Source organism: Rhincodon typus, chromosome 1 (genome assembly GCF_021869965.1).
Source record: "Rhincodon typus isolate 14 chromosome 1, sRhiTyp1.1, whole genome shotgun sequence".
NCBI lineage: Eukaryota > Metazoa > Chordata > Chondrichthyes > Orectolobiformes > Rhincodontidae > Rhincodon > Rhincodon typus.
The window spans coordinates 124,903,775-124,921,511 of NC_063332.1; the positions used below are offsets into that span (position 1 = coordinate 124,903,775).

Here is a 17,737-nt window from a genome sequence, read left to right on the forward strand (position 1 = left end):
CAAGCAGCATCATAGGAGCAGAGAGGCTGACGTTTCATCAGAAGGGTCTAGGCCCGAAACGTCAGCCTCTCTGCTCCTATGATGCTGCTTGGCCTGCTGTGTTCATCCAGCCCTGCACCTTGTTGTCTCGGATTCTCCAGCATCTGCAGTTCCTACTATCTCTGATTCCATTATGTGAGGCCACTTTTGGAATATTGCATTCATTTTGGGTCTTCCTCCTATAGGAAGGATGAGGGGTGACCTTTATAGAAGTTTATAAAATCTCAAGGGGCATGGATAGGGTGAATAGTCGAGGTCTTTTCCCCAGGGTAGCGGAAATGAGACAGTATAGGTTTAAGGTGAGAGGGGAAAGATTTAAAAGAGACCTAAGGGGCAACATTATCTCACAGAGGATGGTGTGTGTGTGGAATGAGCTGCTGGAGGAGGTTGTGGAGGCCGGTACAATACAACATTTAAAAGGCATCTGGATGGGTACATGAATAGGAAGAGTTTAGAGGGATATGGGCCAAAAGCTGGCAAATGGGACTAGATTAATTTAGGATACCTGGTCAACATGGATGAGTTGGACTGAAAGATCTGTTTCCATGCTGTACAGTTCTATGACTCTCTGCGTAAGGTTTTCGTAGATGCCTGTGTGGGAGAGAGTGAGAGAAATGTGGGATAATGTACCAAAGATGTAGTAGGAATTGCTTAACCTTGGAGGTCTGTGTTTTACCTTCTCCTGTTTTTACCTTATGTTTTATTGATACTCTCACTGGTTAGATTTCCTGCCTTGCATCATCCAAGCAAGTCAAAGATTTGTACTTTCTGAAGTTCTTCCATTTGTATTTGATTTTATTTAAGTATGCAGCAAAAAAAAAGGTCTTGAGATGTTTTAAATTAAAAGTACAATGGTTTAGGGAATAGAATGACAGACAAGTGCCTATCCTGTAGCTTAGCATGCAGTTCTGAACAGAAGAAGTAGAAACAGAAGGAAGGCATTTCGTCCCTTGAGCTGCTTTGTCATTCAATAAGATCATGGCTGGTCTGATTGAGGCCTTAACTCCACTTACCTGCATGCCTGCCATAACCCATTGGCTCCTTCATATGTCTCAGCCTTGAATATATTCAATACCCAACACCCACTGCTTTGTGGGATAAAGAATTCCAAAGATTAATGAAGCTGTGAGAGAAGAGCTTCTATCTCATCTCTATTTTAAATGGGAAACTGTGTATTTTGGAGCTGTGGCCCCATTTCCAGATTTCTTCCCATGAGGGGCAACACCTTCTCAGCATCTACACCATTGAGCCCCATACACGAATCTTGTATGTTACAATAAATTCATCTCTAATTCTTCTAAATTCTGATGCATGTAGGCCAAACCTGCTCAATCTTTCTTAATAAAACAACGGTTTGATCTGTTTTTCTTGGAGAAGAGAAGGTTAAGAAGAGACCTGATTGGTGTCTTTAAAATAAGAGAAGTCATAATAGAGTAGATCAAGAAACAAAATGTTTCCATCGGTGGAAGTTTCAAGAAACAAAGGACACAGATTTAAGATATTTAGCAAAAGAAGCAATGGCAATGTGAGAAAAATATTAAAAAGTGAGTGATTAGGATCTGGAATGCACTACCCAAGAGTATGGTTAGAGACAGATGCAAATTTCAGTCGAGACATGCTAAAAAGAATCGGATTAGTTCTGGCAAGATTTCTGTAAACGCCAATCCTTCTTTCCTTCCTAATCACTTGCTTTACTTGCATGCCAGTTTTTTGTTATTAACGTGTGTGAACCCTAGTTCCCTGTGTCCCACAGCATCCTACAGCTTGTTTTTTATTTAAATAATATTCTGTTTTGCAATTCATCCTCCCAACGTGACAACTTTACATTTTTTCACATCATACTTCATCTGCGTTCCCCACTCGTTAACCTATCATGTTGAACGCTTCTTGCATCTTTGTCACAACTTGCTTTTCTACACTTTTTATCATTAGCAAATTTGTCCACAATATACTTTGTTCCTCTTCCAAGTCATTAAAATAGATTGCAAATAGTTGAGGTCTTGATACTGAACTGTGTGTTTCTACATTAGTTTTAGTTTGCCAATCTGAAAATGGCCCACTTATCACAACTCTGTTTCCTTTTCATTAATGTCTATCCATGCTAATATATTATTCTTATCATAAACACAATAACTTATCTTTTATTATGAATCTTTTATCTTTTTAGAATCTAATACATTACACCCACTGGTTGCCCTTTATTGATCCTGTATGTTACATCTTTCAGTTCTGTTGTATTGCAGTAATTAGCTGTTGACGATGGAAATTAATCTACATAATGTATAAATGTCAAGGGTTTCAGGTGAATTTGTCTCCCACTGGAGAATGTACATGTGTAATCAGCAATGAAGGTTGTCTTTGGATGTGCCACAGATATCACTGATAAGTGTGTAACAGATTCATGGAAAGCACATTGTACCAACCATAATGACAGCTTTCTTAATGCTTTCCATTATGTTACACAACTACACCCAGGTACACAGGGCAGGGACCCCATTCTCAAATTTAAATCCCAGGCAGGAACATGTTGAGTGTATCCACATTCATTACCCCAGCTTTGTTTCTGCCTTGAGGGAGAGACTTTAAACACTTCCGTTGTCTATTCTTGTAAATTTTATCTTTTTGCATGTGTTTGCTGTTGGGTGCCAAACAGAGCTACCCTTCCCACTCCTATGTCATTCAGCAACACCTCCATTTCCAAGACTTTGAATTGCTGGAAACAACTTCAAGGACACATTGGGCTGTAAAGAATCCAGTTTTCGTACTGCACAATCACTCAATTTCCCAAAGATTTCTATTTCTGCTGTAGAATTTGTTTTGGAAAGCACTTCTTTTGCTCCACTCAATATTAGGCAGATCATAGGCAGATCATAAATTATTCACCCAAGTTAACACAATTTATCTCTCCTTTTCACGTTGGCCACAGCTCCTGAAGAGCTGTCAATCGCTGGATATTCTATCTGCTCCATGTTTGGCAGATTTCTTGTTGGAGATTTGATCAAGGTTACCATGCTGCTTACAATGCATATGAAATAAAAATCAGACCATAAAATATAGCAGGGTTAGTCTATCCTACAGTACCCATGTAATAATATTTTCTTATGGATCTTCTTGGAGGCAAAGGCAGCCTTCCACAAGGTATGGTCATAGCTTTCTGTAAATAATCACAATCACTTAATGCTTTTTGAACAAAGCAGGCAAAAGCAGGCCAAGTTGCTTCTCGTCACATGTGGTTAGTAGTCCATTTATCTATGGGCATTGCATAATCTTCTTCCACTTGAGCTACATGAAAGTATAATTGTAACCGGGAGGTAAAATGTTGCAGAATTGCAAAACAGACAATAGCAAATTGTTTAAAGTTATGCATCCTGCTGTATTTGCCTTTCCATTGAAGCAGTGAGGTTTTTTTTTTATCCTGCTATTTGTGCTTTATTTTGTTTTTTTTAGAAAATTTAGGACCAATTTGAAGCTCCAAATGTTTTGAGTAAAGCTAGAATCTATGGGTATTAAGCATAATTAATAATTAATGAGGAGTGGCAAATTTATTGATATTAGATGCCGGAACTTATTTTGAAATCTGATATGTTGAAGGTATAATTACGCTTGTGAAGTGCTTTATTCATCAATAATATATGTTCTTAAATTTATTACTATTCTTGTATTTGTTTTAAATTGAACTTTCTGGCCAAAGAACCACAAATTTTGTCATAAATTATTTTAAATTTCACAATGCCAATATTTCAAAAAGAGACAAATAACGTTTTTGTATTTTCCTTTAATTTTTGGGGTTATTTGAAATTGGACTTGTACAGTATATGAGACGAAAGAGTCCCCCAGTGCAATAGGATCTAAGTTAAAGATTTAGTCCTGTTGCCAAGGGTGACACTGAAAACCCTCTGAATTATGCCTGATTCATGCTTCACCTGGTCACAAAACAGCTTGAGGTTGCCACTGAGTTCAAAGTGAAAGCATTTAGTAATTCTCCATTTCTGTTTTGCCACAGCTTGATGCACACAAAACCAAAATGAGCCCACTTGTAAAGGTGCTTTATTTCTATAGTTGGTGACAGGGTTTCTGGCTTATTTTAGACTTTTTTCCATTAACTGATTGCAGGTGTTCCTACACAGGTTTGAATTGGTCTCTCAAATAAAGGCAAAATGTTGCGGACTTTGAAAATCTGAAACAAATACTGAAAATGCAGGAGAAACTCAACAAGTCTAGTAGTGTCTTTGGAAAGAGAAACAAGAGTTAATATTTCAGATTCCGGAGTGACTCTTCTTCAGAACTAGGGGTTTCTGCTGAAAGGCTGACCCCTGTCCTTTTGGTTCAGCCTCCCCTCATCACATATTCCAGCCACCCCCTCCTCCCCCAACCTAAGTGAGAGTTACTCACCTTCCTGCTGCTTCCAGACTGTGGGATTGCTGTGCAGCCAGCAGCCTCTGAAGTGGCTCTGCTCCTTGGCTAGTGTGTGTCATCGCTGTCCCAGGAATTGATCCATTGAGAAGCCCCTGGTGACTACTTAAGTGCCTGATAGACACTTATTCTGGTGGACTTTCTCACTTGAGGTGGTGGATGCGTCTCGTTTTAATGATGCCCCCTCTTTCCTCCTCACGCTTTAACTAAAAGCTGGAAAATTCCACCCTCTGACCCTAATGGATGGGAAATGGATGACACAGGTTCGGCTGCCTGATTTATTCTCTTGGTATATTTTGTTATCGTAGGTTGGAAGAAAGGTCAGGCTGGGTATGAACCAGGTTGCCCTTTATTGCCTCAGGTTTCTTTTCTGGTCAGACAAATTAGAATCCAGTTAAGCCATTGTCTCATTAATCAGGAAACAAACTTTCCCTCAAAACTCCGCTGGAGTGGGGATTCTCTTCCCCAGAAGGTAGTGGAAATAGGCCTTTAAATTTATTTGGGACTGAGTTAAATTGATATTTGATAGATGAGGCACTCAAGGGCTATGGCATGCAGGCAGGACAATGTGGCTGAGGCTACAACTAGATCAGCCATGATTTTACTGATTGGTGGAAGCAGGCTCAAAGGACCAAATAGCTTACTCTTGTCCTTATGTTCCTAATTCAAGAGATTTGTCATTAAAATCATTAAACAAAGATTGATAGTTGATTTATAAACTTCATTAGTGGCTTGGTTAATCTCTAACAGGTCAGAGCTCTTTACAAATACTATTTCACTTTGTAAGAGTGTTGTTAAAAACTTGGAGATAGCAAGAACTGCAGATGCTGGAGTCAGAGTCCTGCTGTGTTCCTCCAGCTCCACACTGTATCGACTTGTTAAAAATCTTACCCACTCTGAATTATTCATTCTGTCTCAAACAATAGAAGGTTTTTTTTTGCCAATCTACGATTTCTTTGTGGTGCTGTTGAGTGAAGCAAGTATCTGGGGGATACAGTAATTTGATTAGCAGTTCTGTAGCCAAGCGCTTCCTGAAACTGAGTATAATTAACTGTTTCAGAGATAGCAGGAACTGCAGATGCTGGAGAATCTGAGGTAACAAGATGCAGAGCTGGATGAACACAGCAGGCCAAGCAGCATCAGAGTAACAGGAAGGCTGACGTTTCGGGCCTAGACCCTTCTTCAGAAATGGGGGAGGGGAAGGGGGTTCTGAAATAAATAGGGAGAGAGGGGGAGGTGGATAGAAGATGGATAGAGGAGAGGAGACAGACAGGTCAAAGAGGCGGGGATGGAGCCTGTAGAGGTGAGTATAGGTGGGGAGGTAGGGAGGGGATAGGTCAGTCCCGGGAGGACAGACAGGTCAAGGGGGCGGGATGAGGTTAGTAGGTAGGAGATGGGGGTGGGGCTTGAGGTGGGAAGAGGGGATAGGTGGGAGGAAGGACAGGTTAGGGAGGCGGGGACGAGCTGGACTGGTTTTGGAATGCAGTAGGGGGAGGGGAGATTTTGAAGCTTGTGAAGTCCACATTGATACCATTGGGCTGCAGGGTTCCCAAGCGGAATATGAGTTGCTGTTCCTGCAACCTTCGGGTGGCATCGTTGTGGCACTGCAGGAGGCCCAGGATGGACATGTAGTCTGAGGAATGGGAGGGAGAGTTGAAATGGTTCGTGACTGGGAGGTGCAGTTGTTTAGTGCAAACCAAGCGTAGGTGTTCCGCAAAGCGGTCCCCAAGCCTCCGCTTGGTTTCCCCGATGTAGAGGAGGCCACAACAGGAACAGCGGATGCAGTACCACATTAGCAGATGTGCAGGTGAACATCTGCTTGCTGTGGAAAGTCTTCTTGGGGCCCAGGATGGGCGTGAGGGGGGAGGTGTAGGGGCAGGTGTAGCACTTCCTGAGGTTGCAAGGAAAAGTGCCGGGTGTGGTGGGGCTGGAGGGGAGTGTGGAGCAGACAAGGGAGTCCCGGAGAGAGTGGTCCCTCCAGAAAGCAGATAAGGGTGGGGAGGGAAAAATGTCTTTGGTGGTGGGGTCGGATTGCAGATGGCGGAAGTGTGAGAGGATGATGCATTGGATCCGGAGGTTGGTGGGGTGGTACATGAGGACGAGGGGGATTCTGTTTTGGTTGTTATTGCGGGGAGGGGGTGTAAGGGATGAGTTGCGGGAAATGCGGGAGACACGGTCGAGGGCGTTCTCGACCACTGAGGGGGGGAAGTTACGGTCTTTGAAAAATGAGGACATCTGAGATGTACGGGAGTGGAATGCCTCATCCTGGGAGCAGATGCAGTGGAGGCGAAGGAATTGAGAATAGGGGATGGCATTTTTGCAGGAATATGCAGCAGGTGGGCAGTTTCTTCATTTTCTTTCTTTTTTTTTACCCTTTGTGTTCTTTTTACTGTCTTTCTCTTTCCTGCTGGAGAAATTATTCACAGATTTCCTTTGATGTTTCTGTAGCCCCACAGGTATCAGTGGATTCCTGTTTGTGAATTGAGTGATAGCGCAGTGGTTCACAAATGTTTTTGGTTGAAGGACTCCTTTTCAAAAAGATTAGTCATCACTGACACCCCTTCCCATCAGTTATAACACTGATTATGAAATTAAATCTATAATATAGGATTTCTGAAGTAGTGAGCAGAAGAACATTGAGTCTTAGAGTCAAAACACACGGAAGCAGACCCTTCAGTCCAACTTGTCCATACTGACCAGGTATCCTAAACTGAACTAGTCCCAATTGCCTGCACTTGGCACATATCCGTTACCCCATTCATGTCACTGTCCAAATGTCTTTTAAATGAGCTCATTTCATACATGCACCACCCTCTGTGTGAAGAAGTTGCCCCTGAGGTCCCTTTTAAAACTTACCCCTCTCACCTTGAACCTGTACCCTCTAGTTTTGGACTTCCCTACCCTTGCAAAAAGATTTTGGGTATTCAACTTATCGATGCCCCTCAAGATTATATAAACGTCTATAAGGTCACCCCTCCAGTCCTGGCAATATCTGTAAATTTTTTATGTGCCCTTTCTAATTCAACCATATGCTTCCTATGTTTCATGGATTTAAAGAATCAGCAATAACTCTTTCTGAAATAAATTGTTCCCCAAGGTGAAAGGGACAAGGAGAAACTGTAAAGCCTCTGATCATTATATTAAACAGAGGAGTGATTAGTATCACTAAATATAGTAACATGGTGTACTGTGTTCAGAAATATTAAAATAATGACTGAGATTATTAAGATCTTTCAATTCAGCACCATCTAACCATTGAAGTGGGTATGAAAGCAGAGTTTTGGAGTGTAGAGGAATTTCATCAATAAGGAACTGAGGAATGCAGTCCTAATGGACAATGTTTAGAAACAGACCCTTGACATCATTCCCCAACCATAGAGAGAAGTAGCAGTCATGGTGGGGACAGCAGATGTATGGACCAATGGCTTACCCTTTTGTTTGTACCTTGGACATTTGTGAGTTCTGGAAAGGCAGGAGGAAATTATAACTGATGTTTTTTGTGATTTTATTGCAAACTGAGGTTGCAAACTCACAACTTTTCACCTGAATAATGTGACTGCTCTTCACAGCATCTGCCAATCTCAAAAATTGGCTCTTCCCCCTCCCCACTGTAAAACTCTCAATCTGGGGCACACTGTAATCTGACTCCTGGCTCTAGTAGCCACACATATTAGCTCCACTTGCTGCTACAGTTCCTGTTACTCGATATTTGATTGCATGATCATAAAACTCAAAAATCACATCTTTCATAATGGATTAATGACATTTGGCAAAATACTTGTTCAACACTTCTGCCATTTCCTTGTTTTCCATTATTAATTCCCTATTTTCAAATGCTAAAGCACCACTGCACACTTTAGCTACTCTCTTCCTTTTCATTTAATTATAGAAACTCTTACTGTCTATTTTTAATCTAGATTTCTTTCATACTATTCATTGACACTTTTTCAGTCATTCTTTGCTGATTTCTAAATTGTGTCCAGTCTTCTGAATTATCACCAAATTTCCTAGTATTTTTCTTGTTTTCATTTGATACTACCCTTAACTTTCTTAGTTAGTCATGGATGCTGCATCTTTTCTTTGTTAATGGAATATATCCTTGTTGGCAGTTTGAAATAATTCCGTAAATATCTGTTTCTACTTTTAACCACTCTATGTTATAGTTTGTTTTCCCAGCCTACTTTAGATAACTTTGTCTTCATAGCCTTATATTGCTTTTATTTATACTTAAGCCATCACTTGCTACTTATGCCACTTGGCACACATTTGGTAGCTTCACCATACTCACACCCCATTTTCAGGTATGCCTGGTGCTGCTGCTGGCATGCTGTCTTGCACTTTCCATTGAACCAGGGTTGATCACAGTTGACTTGACAGCAGTCTGCCCCATTTAGCACAGTAATAGTGCCACAAAACACAATGAAAGTCATTCTCAATGTGAAGGTGTGAACGTGGGACTCCATGTCAGCAAGGATTGTGCAGTGGTCACTCTTACTGATATCGTCATAGACAGATTACTCTGCAGCCGACGGTTTGGTAGGTATGGTAAGTAAGGTCAAGTATGTTTTTCGTTTTGTTGGTTCCCTCACCACCTGGTGCATACACAGTCCAGCAGCTATGCCCTATAGATCCCGACCAGCTCGATCAGTAGTGCTGCTGTTGAGCCATTCTTGGTGGTGGACATTGAAATACCCCACTTTCTGCACTCTTGCCACCTCTAGTGCTTCCTCCAAGTGTTGCTCATGGAGGAGTACTGATTCATCAGCTGAGGGAGGACAGTATGTAGTAATCAGAAGGAAGTTTCCATGTCCATGTTTGACCTGATGCCATAAGACTTCACAGGGTCCTGAGTCAATGTTGGGACTCCCAGGGCAGCTCCCTCAAATATACCACAGTACCACCACATGTGCTTGGTCTGCCCTGCCGGTGAGATGGGACATACCCAGGGATGGTGATAGTGGTGTCTAAGATATAGTCTGTAATTAATGATTCCATCAGTGACTGTGTCAAGCTTTTGCTTGACTGGTCTGTGAGACAGCTCTCTCAATTTTGGCACTAGCCCCCAGATGTTAGTGAGGAGGACTTTGCAGGGTCGACAAGGCTGTGTTTACCGTTCACGTTTCAGGTGTCTACATTGCTGCCAGGTGATCCGCCTGGTTTCATTCCCTTTTTGAGACTTCCTTGTACTGGACCTCTTCCCAGACCATTTCAGAGGGCAGTTAAGAGTCATTCACATTACTGTGGGTTGGAGTCACATAAAGGTCAAAGCTGGGTAAAGATGGCAGTTTCCATACCTAAAGGAAGTATATTAGGGAACCAGATGAGTTTTTTCAACAATGAGCAATGGTTTCATGGTCATCATTAGGCTTTTAGTTCCAGATTTTTAAAATTGAATTCAAATTCCACCATCAAACTCCACTCATCATATCCTCTGTTAATCTGATGAGTTTGCTAATATGGATAATATGGAAAATTTAACCAGTTCTCAGAAACAGAATATTCTACAATCAATGCAGTTTTCTTTAGCACCCCAGTTGTATCCATATGGATAACATACAAATTTGGTGTTAATAATTTCAATTAAGGATTTTTTCGTTAAAATGTATGTACATATTTGGACTACCTTTGTGGTAACCACAGGAAATGAAAAACTTTACTATAAGGGCAATGCATCTTGTTCACGTATTTGGCACCATCTGGTAATCACAGAAAATTAAATACAAGATTTGCATCATCTATAACTACAGGTGAGGTGCCTGATGACAGGAGGGTGGTTAATGTCATACCTTTGTTTAAGAAAGGTTGTAAGGAGAAACCGGGGATCTATGAGCCTGTGAGTCTGACTTTGGTTGTGGGTAAATTTTTGGAGGTGATTATAAAAGATAGGATTTATGGACATTTAGAGAGGCAAAAATTGATTAGGGGTAGTCAGCATGGTTTTGTGCGAGGAAAGTTATGTCTCACAAACTTGATTGAGTCTTTTGAGGAAATTACCAAAAAGATTGATGATGGCAGAGCAGTAGACGTTGTTTATTTGGTTTTTAGTAAAGCCTTTGATAGCGATCCGCATGGTAGACTAATTAGTAAAGTTAGGGTGAGCTTGCCAATTGGATACATAATTGGCTTAATGGCAGGAGACAGAGAATAATGGTGGAGGGTTGTTTTTTGGACTGGAGGCCTGTGACCAGTGGTATTCCACAGGGATTGGTTCTTGGTCTTCTTTTGTTTGTCATTTACATAAACGATTTGGGTGAGAATATAGAAGGCATGATTAGTACGTTTGTGGATGACACCAAAATTGGTGGCATTGTAGATAGTGAAGAATGTTTTCTAAGATTACATAAGGATCTTGATCAAATGGCTTAATGGACTGAAAAATGACAGATGGAGTTCAATGTGGATAAATGCAAAGTATTGCTTTTAGGTACAACAAACAAGGGTAGGGATCATACAATTAATGGTGGGGTTTTGGGAAATATTGTAGAACAGAGGGACCTAGGGATGTAGGTACATAATTCTTTGAAGGTTGTGTCCCAAATAGATAGGATGGTTAAAATGGTGTTTGGCACACTTGCCTATTGTTCAGTCCTTGAGTATAGGAGTTGGGAAGTCATGTTGAGTTTGTACAGGACATTGGTGAGACCTCTTCTGCAGTACTGTGTCCAGTTCTGGTTGCCCAGTTATAGGAAGGATATTATCAAGCTGGAGAGGGTTCAGAAGAGATTAACCAGGATGTTGATGGGTATGGAAGGTTTGAATTATAAAGAAAGGCTGGATAGGCTGGGACTTTTTACACTCGAGCATAGGAGGAGGCAACGTAATAGAAGTTTATAAAATAATGAGAGGTATAGATACAGTTTAGGGTAATTGTCTTTCCCCTAGGATGGGGGATTTCAAGACTAAGTTTTAGGATATTTTTAAGGTGAAAGGAGTGAGATTTAAAAAAGACGTGAGGGGCAAGGTTTTTACACAGAGGGTGGTTTGCATGTGGAATAAACTTCCTGAGGAAGTGTGGATGTGAATACAATTACAACAATTAAATGACGTTTGGATAGATATGTGAATAGGAAAGATTTGGAGAGATATGGGGCAGGAGCAGGCAGATGTGACTAGTTTAGTTTGGGATTTTGTTCAGCATGGATGGTTTGGACTGAAGGGTCTCTTTCTGTGTTGTATGACTATGACTTTATGACTTTACTACAAGGACATGCACCTAGTTCACGCATTTGGCACCATACTACATATTATACTATGTGACTGAGTGTCAGCAATGAGAAACTTTACGTACTGTGTTGCAGTTCTCAGAAACAGCACATCATTTGGTTGTTTTGCAATACAAAATGATTTTGATTTTGTAATTTGATAGTGCATTGTGTGCATTGCTGTGTGCAGTTTTTATTTGTATTGCGGTTGTCTCAGAATAACTTTCTAAAATTAGGGGTGAACTCCTCTCGCTGTACTCCGAATGGGTAATAGTCCATAGCTGGGTCTTTTGTTTGTTAAAGCTGTTTCTTATTTAACTTGCATCACTAAATCTACACCTTGATTAGATCACCCACAATCTACTGTGTCTGGTGATACATTACAGATTTTTGCACTTGACCTCGTAAGTACTTTGTAAGAGCAAATTACTGCAGATGCTGGAATCTGTACTGAAAACTTGAGATCACAGCAGGTCAGACAGCATCCATGGGGAGAGAGCAAGCTAACGTTTCAAGTCTAGATGACAGCTTGTTCTCTCTCCATGGATGTTGACTGACCCTCACAGATACTTTGCTTGGTTTCATTCTAGTGAATCTGCGCTGAAACCCTCCAAGGCCTGTGTATCTTTCCTGAGTTGCATTACCCAAAATTGAATGCAGTAAAATATGCTGGAAATTGCTAGCCTAAATGAGAAAACCTAATTTGTTAAGTCATCCCAAATGGTATTAATTATTTGTTTATGTAGCATTTGGAAACAATCTTAGAAACTTTAGCTATACAGATAAAGGAATGTGTTTCATACAGAGTAATGAATGAAATGCACATCATCAGTTAATCCTGAAATATGAATTTATTGCTTGTCTTTTCTGTAGCCTGAATGCTCTGTTCATCTGCACCTTCGTTGGGCTGACAACCCATATGTATCAGGCACTGTTCACACCAAAGATTCAGCACCAGGACTTATAATGGGAGCAGGTAAAACTAATTATTTATTTAGATAAGCTATATTTAATGAAAGGTCTAATCACTTTGCTTAACACAGAGCTTTTTCTTCTGGATGATTTTTTAGGATGGGTTTAAAAACTTGAAGGAAATGTTTACTCATTCATTTAACATTCAATCAGGAAGTGTCTAATACAGTACTGTCAGGACAGTGAAGAAGGCGATTGGTATGCTTTCCTTTATTGGTCAGTGCATTGACTGTAGGAGTTGGGAGGTTATGTTGTAGCTGTACAGTACATTGGTTCAGCCAATTCTGAATAATGCATCCAATTCTGGTCTCCCTGCTGTAGAAAGGATGTTATGAAATTTGAAAGGGTTCGGAAAAGATTTACAAGGATGTTGCCACAGTTGGACGGTTTGAGCGATAGGGAGAGGCTGAATTGCATGGGGCTATTTTCCCTGGAGCGTCGGGGGCTGAGGAGTGATCTTATAGTGGTTTATAAAATCAGGATGGGCATGAATAAGGTGAATAGCCAATGTCTTTTCCCAAGGGTAGCAGAGTCCAAAACTAGAGGGCCTAGGTTTAAGGTCAGAGTGGAAAGATATAAAAGGGACCTAAAGGGCAATATTTTCATACAGAGGGTGGTGCATGTATGGAATGAGCTACCAGAGGAGTTGGTGGAAGCTGGTACAATTACAACATTTAAAAGGCATCTGGGTGGGTATATGAATAGGAAGGGTTTAGAGGGATATGGGCCAAAAGCTGGCAAATGGGTCTAGATTAATTTAGGATACCTGGTCAACATGGATGAGTTGGACTGAAAGATCTGTTTCCATGCTGTACAACTCTATGACTCTCTGTGTAATGTTTTTGTAGATGACTGTGTGGGAGAGAGTGAGAGAAATGTGGGATAATGTACCAAAGATATGGTGGGAATTGCCTAAACTTGGAAGTCTGTGTTTTACCTTCTCCTGTTTTTACCTTATCATCTTTTATTGATACTCACACTGGTTCAAAATCGTATGGCTAAAAGGCAGTTGGACTCTGTATTGTGGGAGTCATGTGATCAAGCCTTCTAGAGGTTGAGAGGCAATTAACATCAAGGCAAAGAGTTGTATTGTAGACGACCAACTGTCTATGGCCCATTTCAGGGGTTAAACAGAAAGTCATTCACACGTCTTCCTGTAGGATGGTGTAACTTATGATTATATTGTAGCAAGTTTGTTTCTTTTCTTGGTGATACTTTTCTCTGTGACAGGTTATTGCATATTAGTTAGCTTTCCAGACCCATGAGAGGTACAGAGAATGATGATTGTCTGGCTAACATGACTTCTGAGAAGTTTCTGGAAGATTATTGCTTGAAAATGTTAGAGTCTATTATAAAGGATTTAATAGCAGAACATTTAGAAATATAATCAAACAGAGTTTGCATGACTTCATAAATTTATGACAAATTTATTAGAACTCTTTGAGGAGGTAACACGCAGGACAGATAAAGGAAAACCAGTAGATACAATACATTGGATTTCCAAAAGGCATTTAAGTTATGGCATGTTGGGCTACTTAAGAAGTTAAGAGCCCATGGTGGTTGGAACAGTGTATTAAAATAAATAGAGAATTGGCTAAACATTATAAGATTGAGGAATGGAAAAAGGAGGACATTTTCAGGATGGCAACCTGTAACTAGTGGAGTGCCACAGGGATCAGTACTAGGAACACAAATATTTACAATATGTATTACTGACTTGGATGAGGAAAGTGAATGTATGTACTATCATCAAGTTTGCAGATGACACAAAAATATGTGAGAAAGGAAGCAGTGAGGTTGACATAATGAGTCTACAGGTGGATATAGGCAGATTTATTGAATGAGCAAAAACTTAGCAGATGGAATAGAATGTAGGAAAATGTGAGGTTATACATAGGAAAATGTGAGGTTACACACTTTAACAAGAAGAATAGAGGGGCTGAATATTATTTAAATGAGAAAATCTGCAGGTAGCTGAAGTAAAGAGAGATTTGAAATGTTAGTCTTTATTTCAAAGCAATGAAATGTGAAATGTAGGGAAGTCTTGCTATAACTATTCAAGGTACTAGTCGGATCACACCTGGAATACTGTGACCAGTTTTGGTTCCCTTATTTAGGGAAAGATATACTGGCATTGGAGGCAGAACTAGGTTGGTGCTGGGTATGTAGGGAGTTTTTTATGAGGTAAGATTAATTAGGTTAAGCTTGTGCTCATTGGAGTCTAGGATAATGAGATGACACCTTCTTGAAATATATAAAATTCTTTGGGGGACTTGTTAGGGTAGATGCAGAAAGGTCATGTCCCCATGTGGGATACTCTAGGACCAGAGGGCATAATCTCAGAGTAAGAGGTTAACCATTTAAGACAGAGCTGAGGAGAAATTTCTTCTCTCAGAGAAAGAAATGCAAATGTGAAATTCTTTAACACAGAGGGCTGGAGAGGCTGGTTTGATAAGTATATTGATAGCTGAGATTGACAAACTTTTGATCAGTAAGAAAATCAAGGATTGTGGGGAAAAGGCAAAGAAGTGGAGTTAACGATTATCAATTAGCCATGGTCTCATTGAATGGCAGAGCAGACTTGATGGGCCAACTGACCTACTTATGCTCCTGCATCTTATGTCTTATTATAAGTTCAGTCACATGATTATAATAGCCATCTTTGTTAGACTATATAATGTCTTTTAAAACATTTGCTAACTACATATATGTATGAAAATTGTTTTTCACTTTGTTCATGACTCCAGCAATACCATATTTGTCCAGGATTATCATACTATAGTCACATGTGTTTCTCTTTTCTTAAGAAGTGCTGATAAAATCATGAAATGGACCTTGTCAGAGGACCATAGTGTTCCCTTTGTGAAGGAAATGTGACATTTTGTCTGGCATCTTCTCATGCCACTGCGGGCTTTCTTGCTTTGTTCAGCTTCACAGTATGAGGAACATACTGATAGATTTTTGATTGCCAATAGCATAGAGGGTTATGGTGATGGGGTGGGCAAAAGGCATTAAAGTGTTCAATCAGGCATGATCATTCAATGGTGGGTCAGGCTAGATGGGCTGATTAGCCTACTCCTGTTCCTGTGTTATTAAGAAAATAGAATCTATCGAATACACAATGATTTGTCAAAAGCAAACTGATGACGATTGTTCCATTTGATGTGGAGACTGGGCTGACTGTCACTGAGATTTACTGCTGGGTAAGAAGGATGAGCCTTTCCTTCTGACACTTGTAATGAGATTGGTCCGATTGTTTCTGTATAGTGAAATATAATTGGTACTTTTATTTTGTAATATACATTTATATCCTTTTGTTAAAAGTACATTGGCAGCCTCTTGTGATTATGTTCAGTGACTGACATCCAGTGTGAACAAAAAGAAAAATAAAACTTAAGATATCCAAAGCCAGGCTTCCATCTGGGATCTGACTTTTTCATTGTTGTGATCTCAGTTGACAATAATAACATTGTTTACAAGGTTTTTGTAGAACTGTAAAACGATAGACCTGTTAGCAAATTTCCCATAGAAGGGAAAATGGCAGCATGAACACAAAATTGGCTAAGAGACAGAAAACAGAGAATGGTGATAAATGATTATTGTTCAGATTTGGGAAACACGTACAGTGGTCTTGTCCAGATCTCTTTTGTGATATATGTTAGTGACGTTGACATTGTCACTGGATTCAAAACATTAACTCTGTTTTCTCTCAACAAATGCTGCCAGGCCTGCTGAGTGCCTCCAGTTATTTCTGTTTTTGTGTGTTTCAGATTTCCAGTACCTGTAGTTCTTTGTTTTATTCTGTTGGATGATATGAATGTTAGGCATGCATCCTGATTCCTGCTGGGGGAGTGCTGAATATTTGATACATGAGAGAATGATAGTGTGCTGGGTAGGAGATAACCTTGAAAACCCAAGTGAGGTTTTGACTTCTCCTGGCACTGCTGCAGATCCTCTGGTTCACGGTCTCTGTATTGGCTTCCATGATTAATTACTAACTTGTCCTTCACAGTGAGTGCGCAGAGGGACGCCTCCTTCCTATGTTCTGGACTAAAGCCTCCACACTGCAACAGAGCTCTGTGAGAGTCTCTACTCCTCAAGTACTGCAGCAGTTCAAGGAAGTGTCTTACCACCCAGCTTCTCAAGGATGACTACAGCTGGGCAATAAATGGGCCCAGCCAGCAATGCCCTCATACTGTGAAATAATAATAAAAGAAAAAGAACCTGGAAGATCTTACTCTATGACTATTGCTACACTAGTGATCTAGAGACAGTTTCACCAGCTGCTACATTCTTAATGTACTTTGTTTTTATGATGGGCAGGCTATAGCATGGAAAATGCATGGGAACAGTGGGCACATTTGCCCCAAATGTCCCATAATGCCCTGGGAAATTCATACACAGGTAAGTCAATCAGAGCAAAGTGCCCCCCTCACCCAGTAAACAGAAGGGAAGGAAGTGGTCAGGAGCTCTTCCTCCAATCACAGGCTGGTTCTCTTCTGTGCCATGATTGTAATCTCTACCTCCCGCCAATTCATGGGATGTATGTGTCTCTGGTCGGGCCAGTTCTTATTCCCATCATCTTATTACCCTTGAGAAGGTGGTGGTAAGCTGCCTTTTTGAACTGCTGATAGATTCATGAGAGGGAGAGACATAACTGGTGATTGGAGGAGTAGTAGACAGCTAGGTAAATAAGTGTTGGCAGTGAGGGAATTGCCAGGGGTGTCTGCCTAGAGCCAGGGTCCAGAAATAGCACGAGAGCCCAGGACCAAGGCTCAGGAGGGGGCAGGGGATTGATAGCGAGGTCTGAAAGCAGGGGCCAAATGGGGAGAGCAGGCCTGACTGTGAAAGCCACCCCTTTTTTTGCTGAGACCAAGAGAGGGCACCTGGAGATGCTTTTTTTTGGCAAATTGGCTGCTTGCCCGGTGCAGGTTGGTGGGGGTGAAGAAGGTAGAGCTGCAAGGAAGGTGGGCTACAGAGTGGGTGTGGGAGATAAGGTTTCCCGGAGCTTGGGAAGAGTGAAAATGTGGAAATGGGAAGCAGCAGTTCAATGAGGGGTAGACATGGAGGGTGCAAAGGGGTGGGTGGAAGAGACTGGGACATTGAAAGGG

At 40.9% G+C, this 17,737-nt stretch overlaps 1 protein-coding gene across 2 annotated transcripts in view; it reads left to right on the forward strand.

Moving 5' to 3' along the window:
• LOC109912422 (sortilin-related VPS10 domain containing receptor 2) overlaps window positions 1-17,737 on the forward strand; it is a 367,773-nt gene that overhangs the window by 264,350 nt on the left and 85,686 nt on the right. For both annotated transcript variants that reach the window (XM_048598214.1, XM_048598220.1), the window contains exon 9: window positions 12,528-12,630. In XM_048598214.1, coding sequence (XP_048454171.1) covers window positions 12,528-12,630 — 103 coding nt within the window. The remainder of the gene's footprint in view (window positions 1-12,527; window positions 12,631-17,737) is intronic.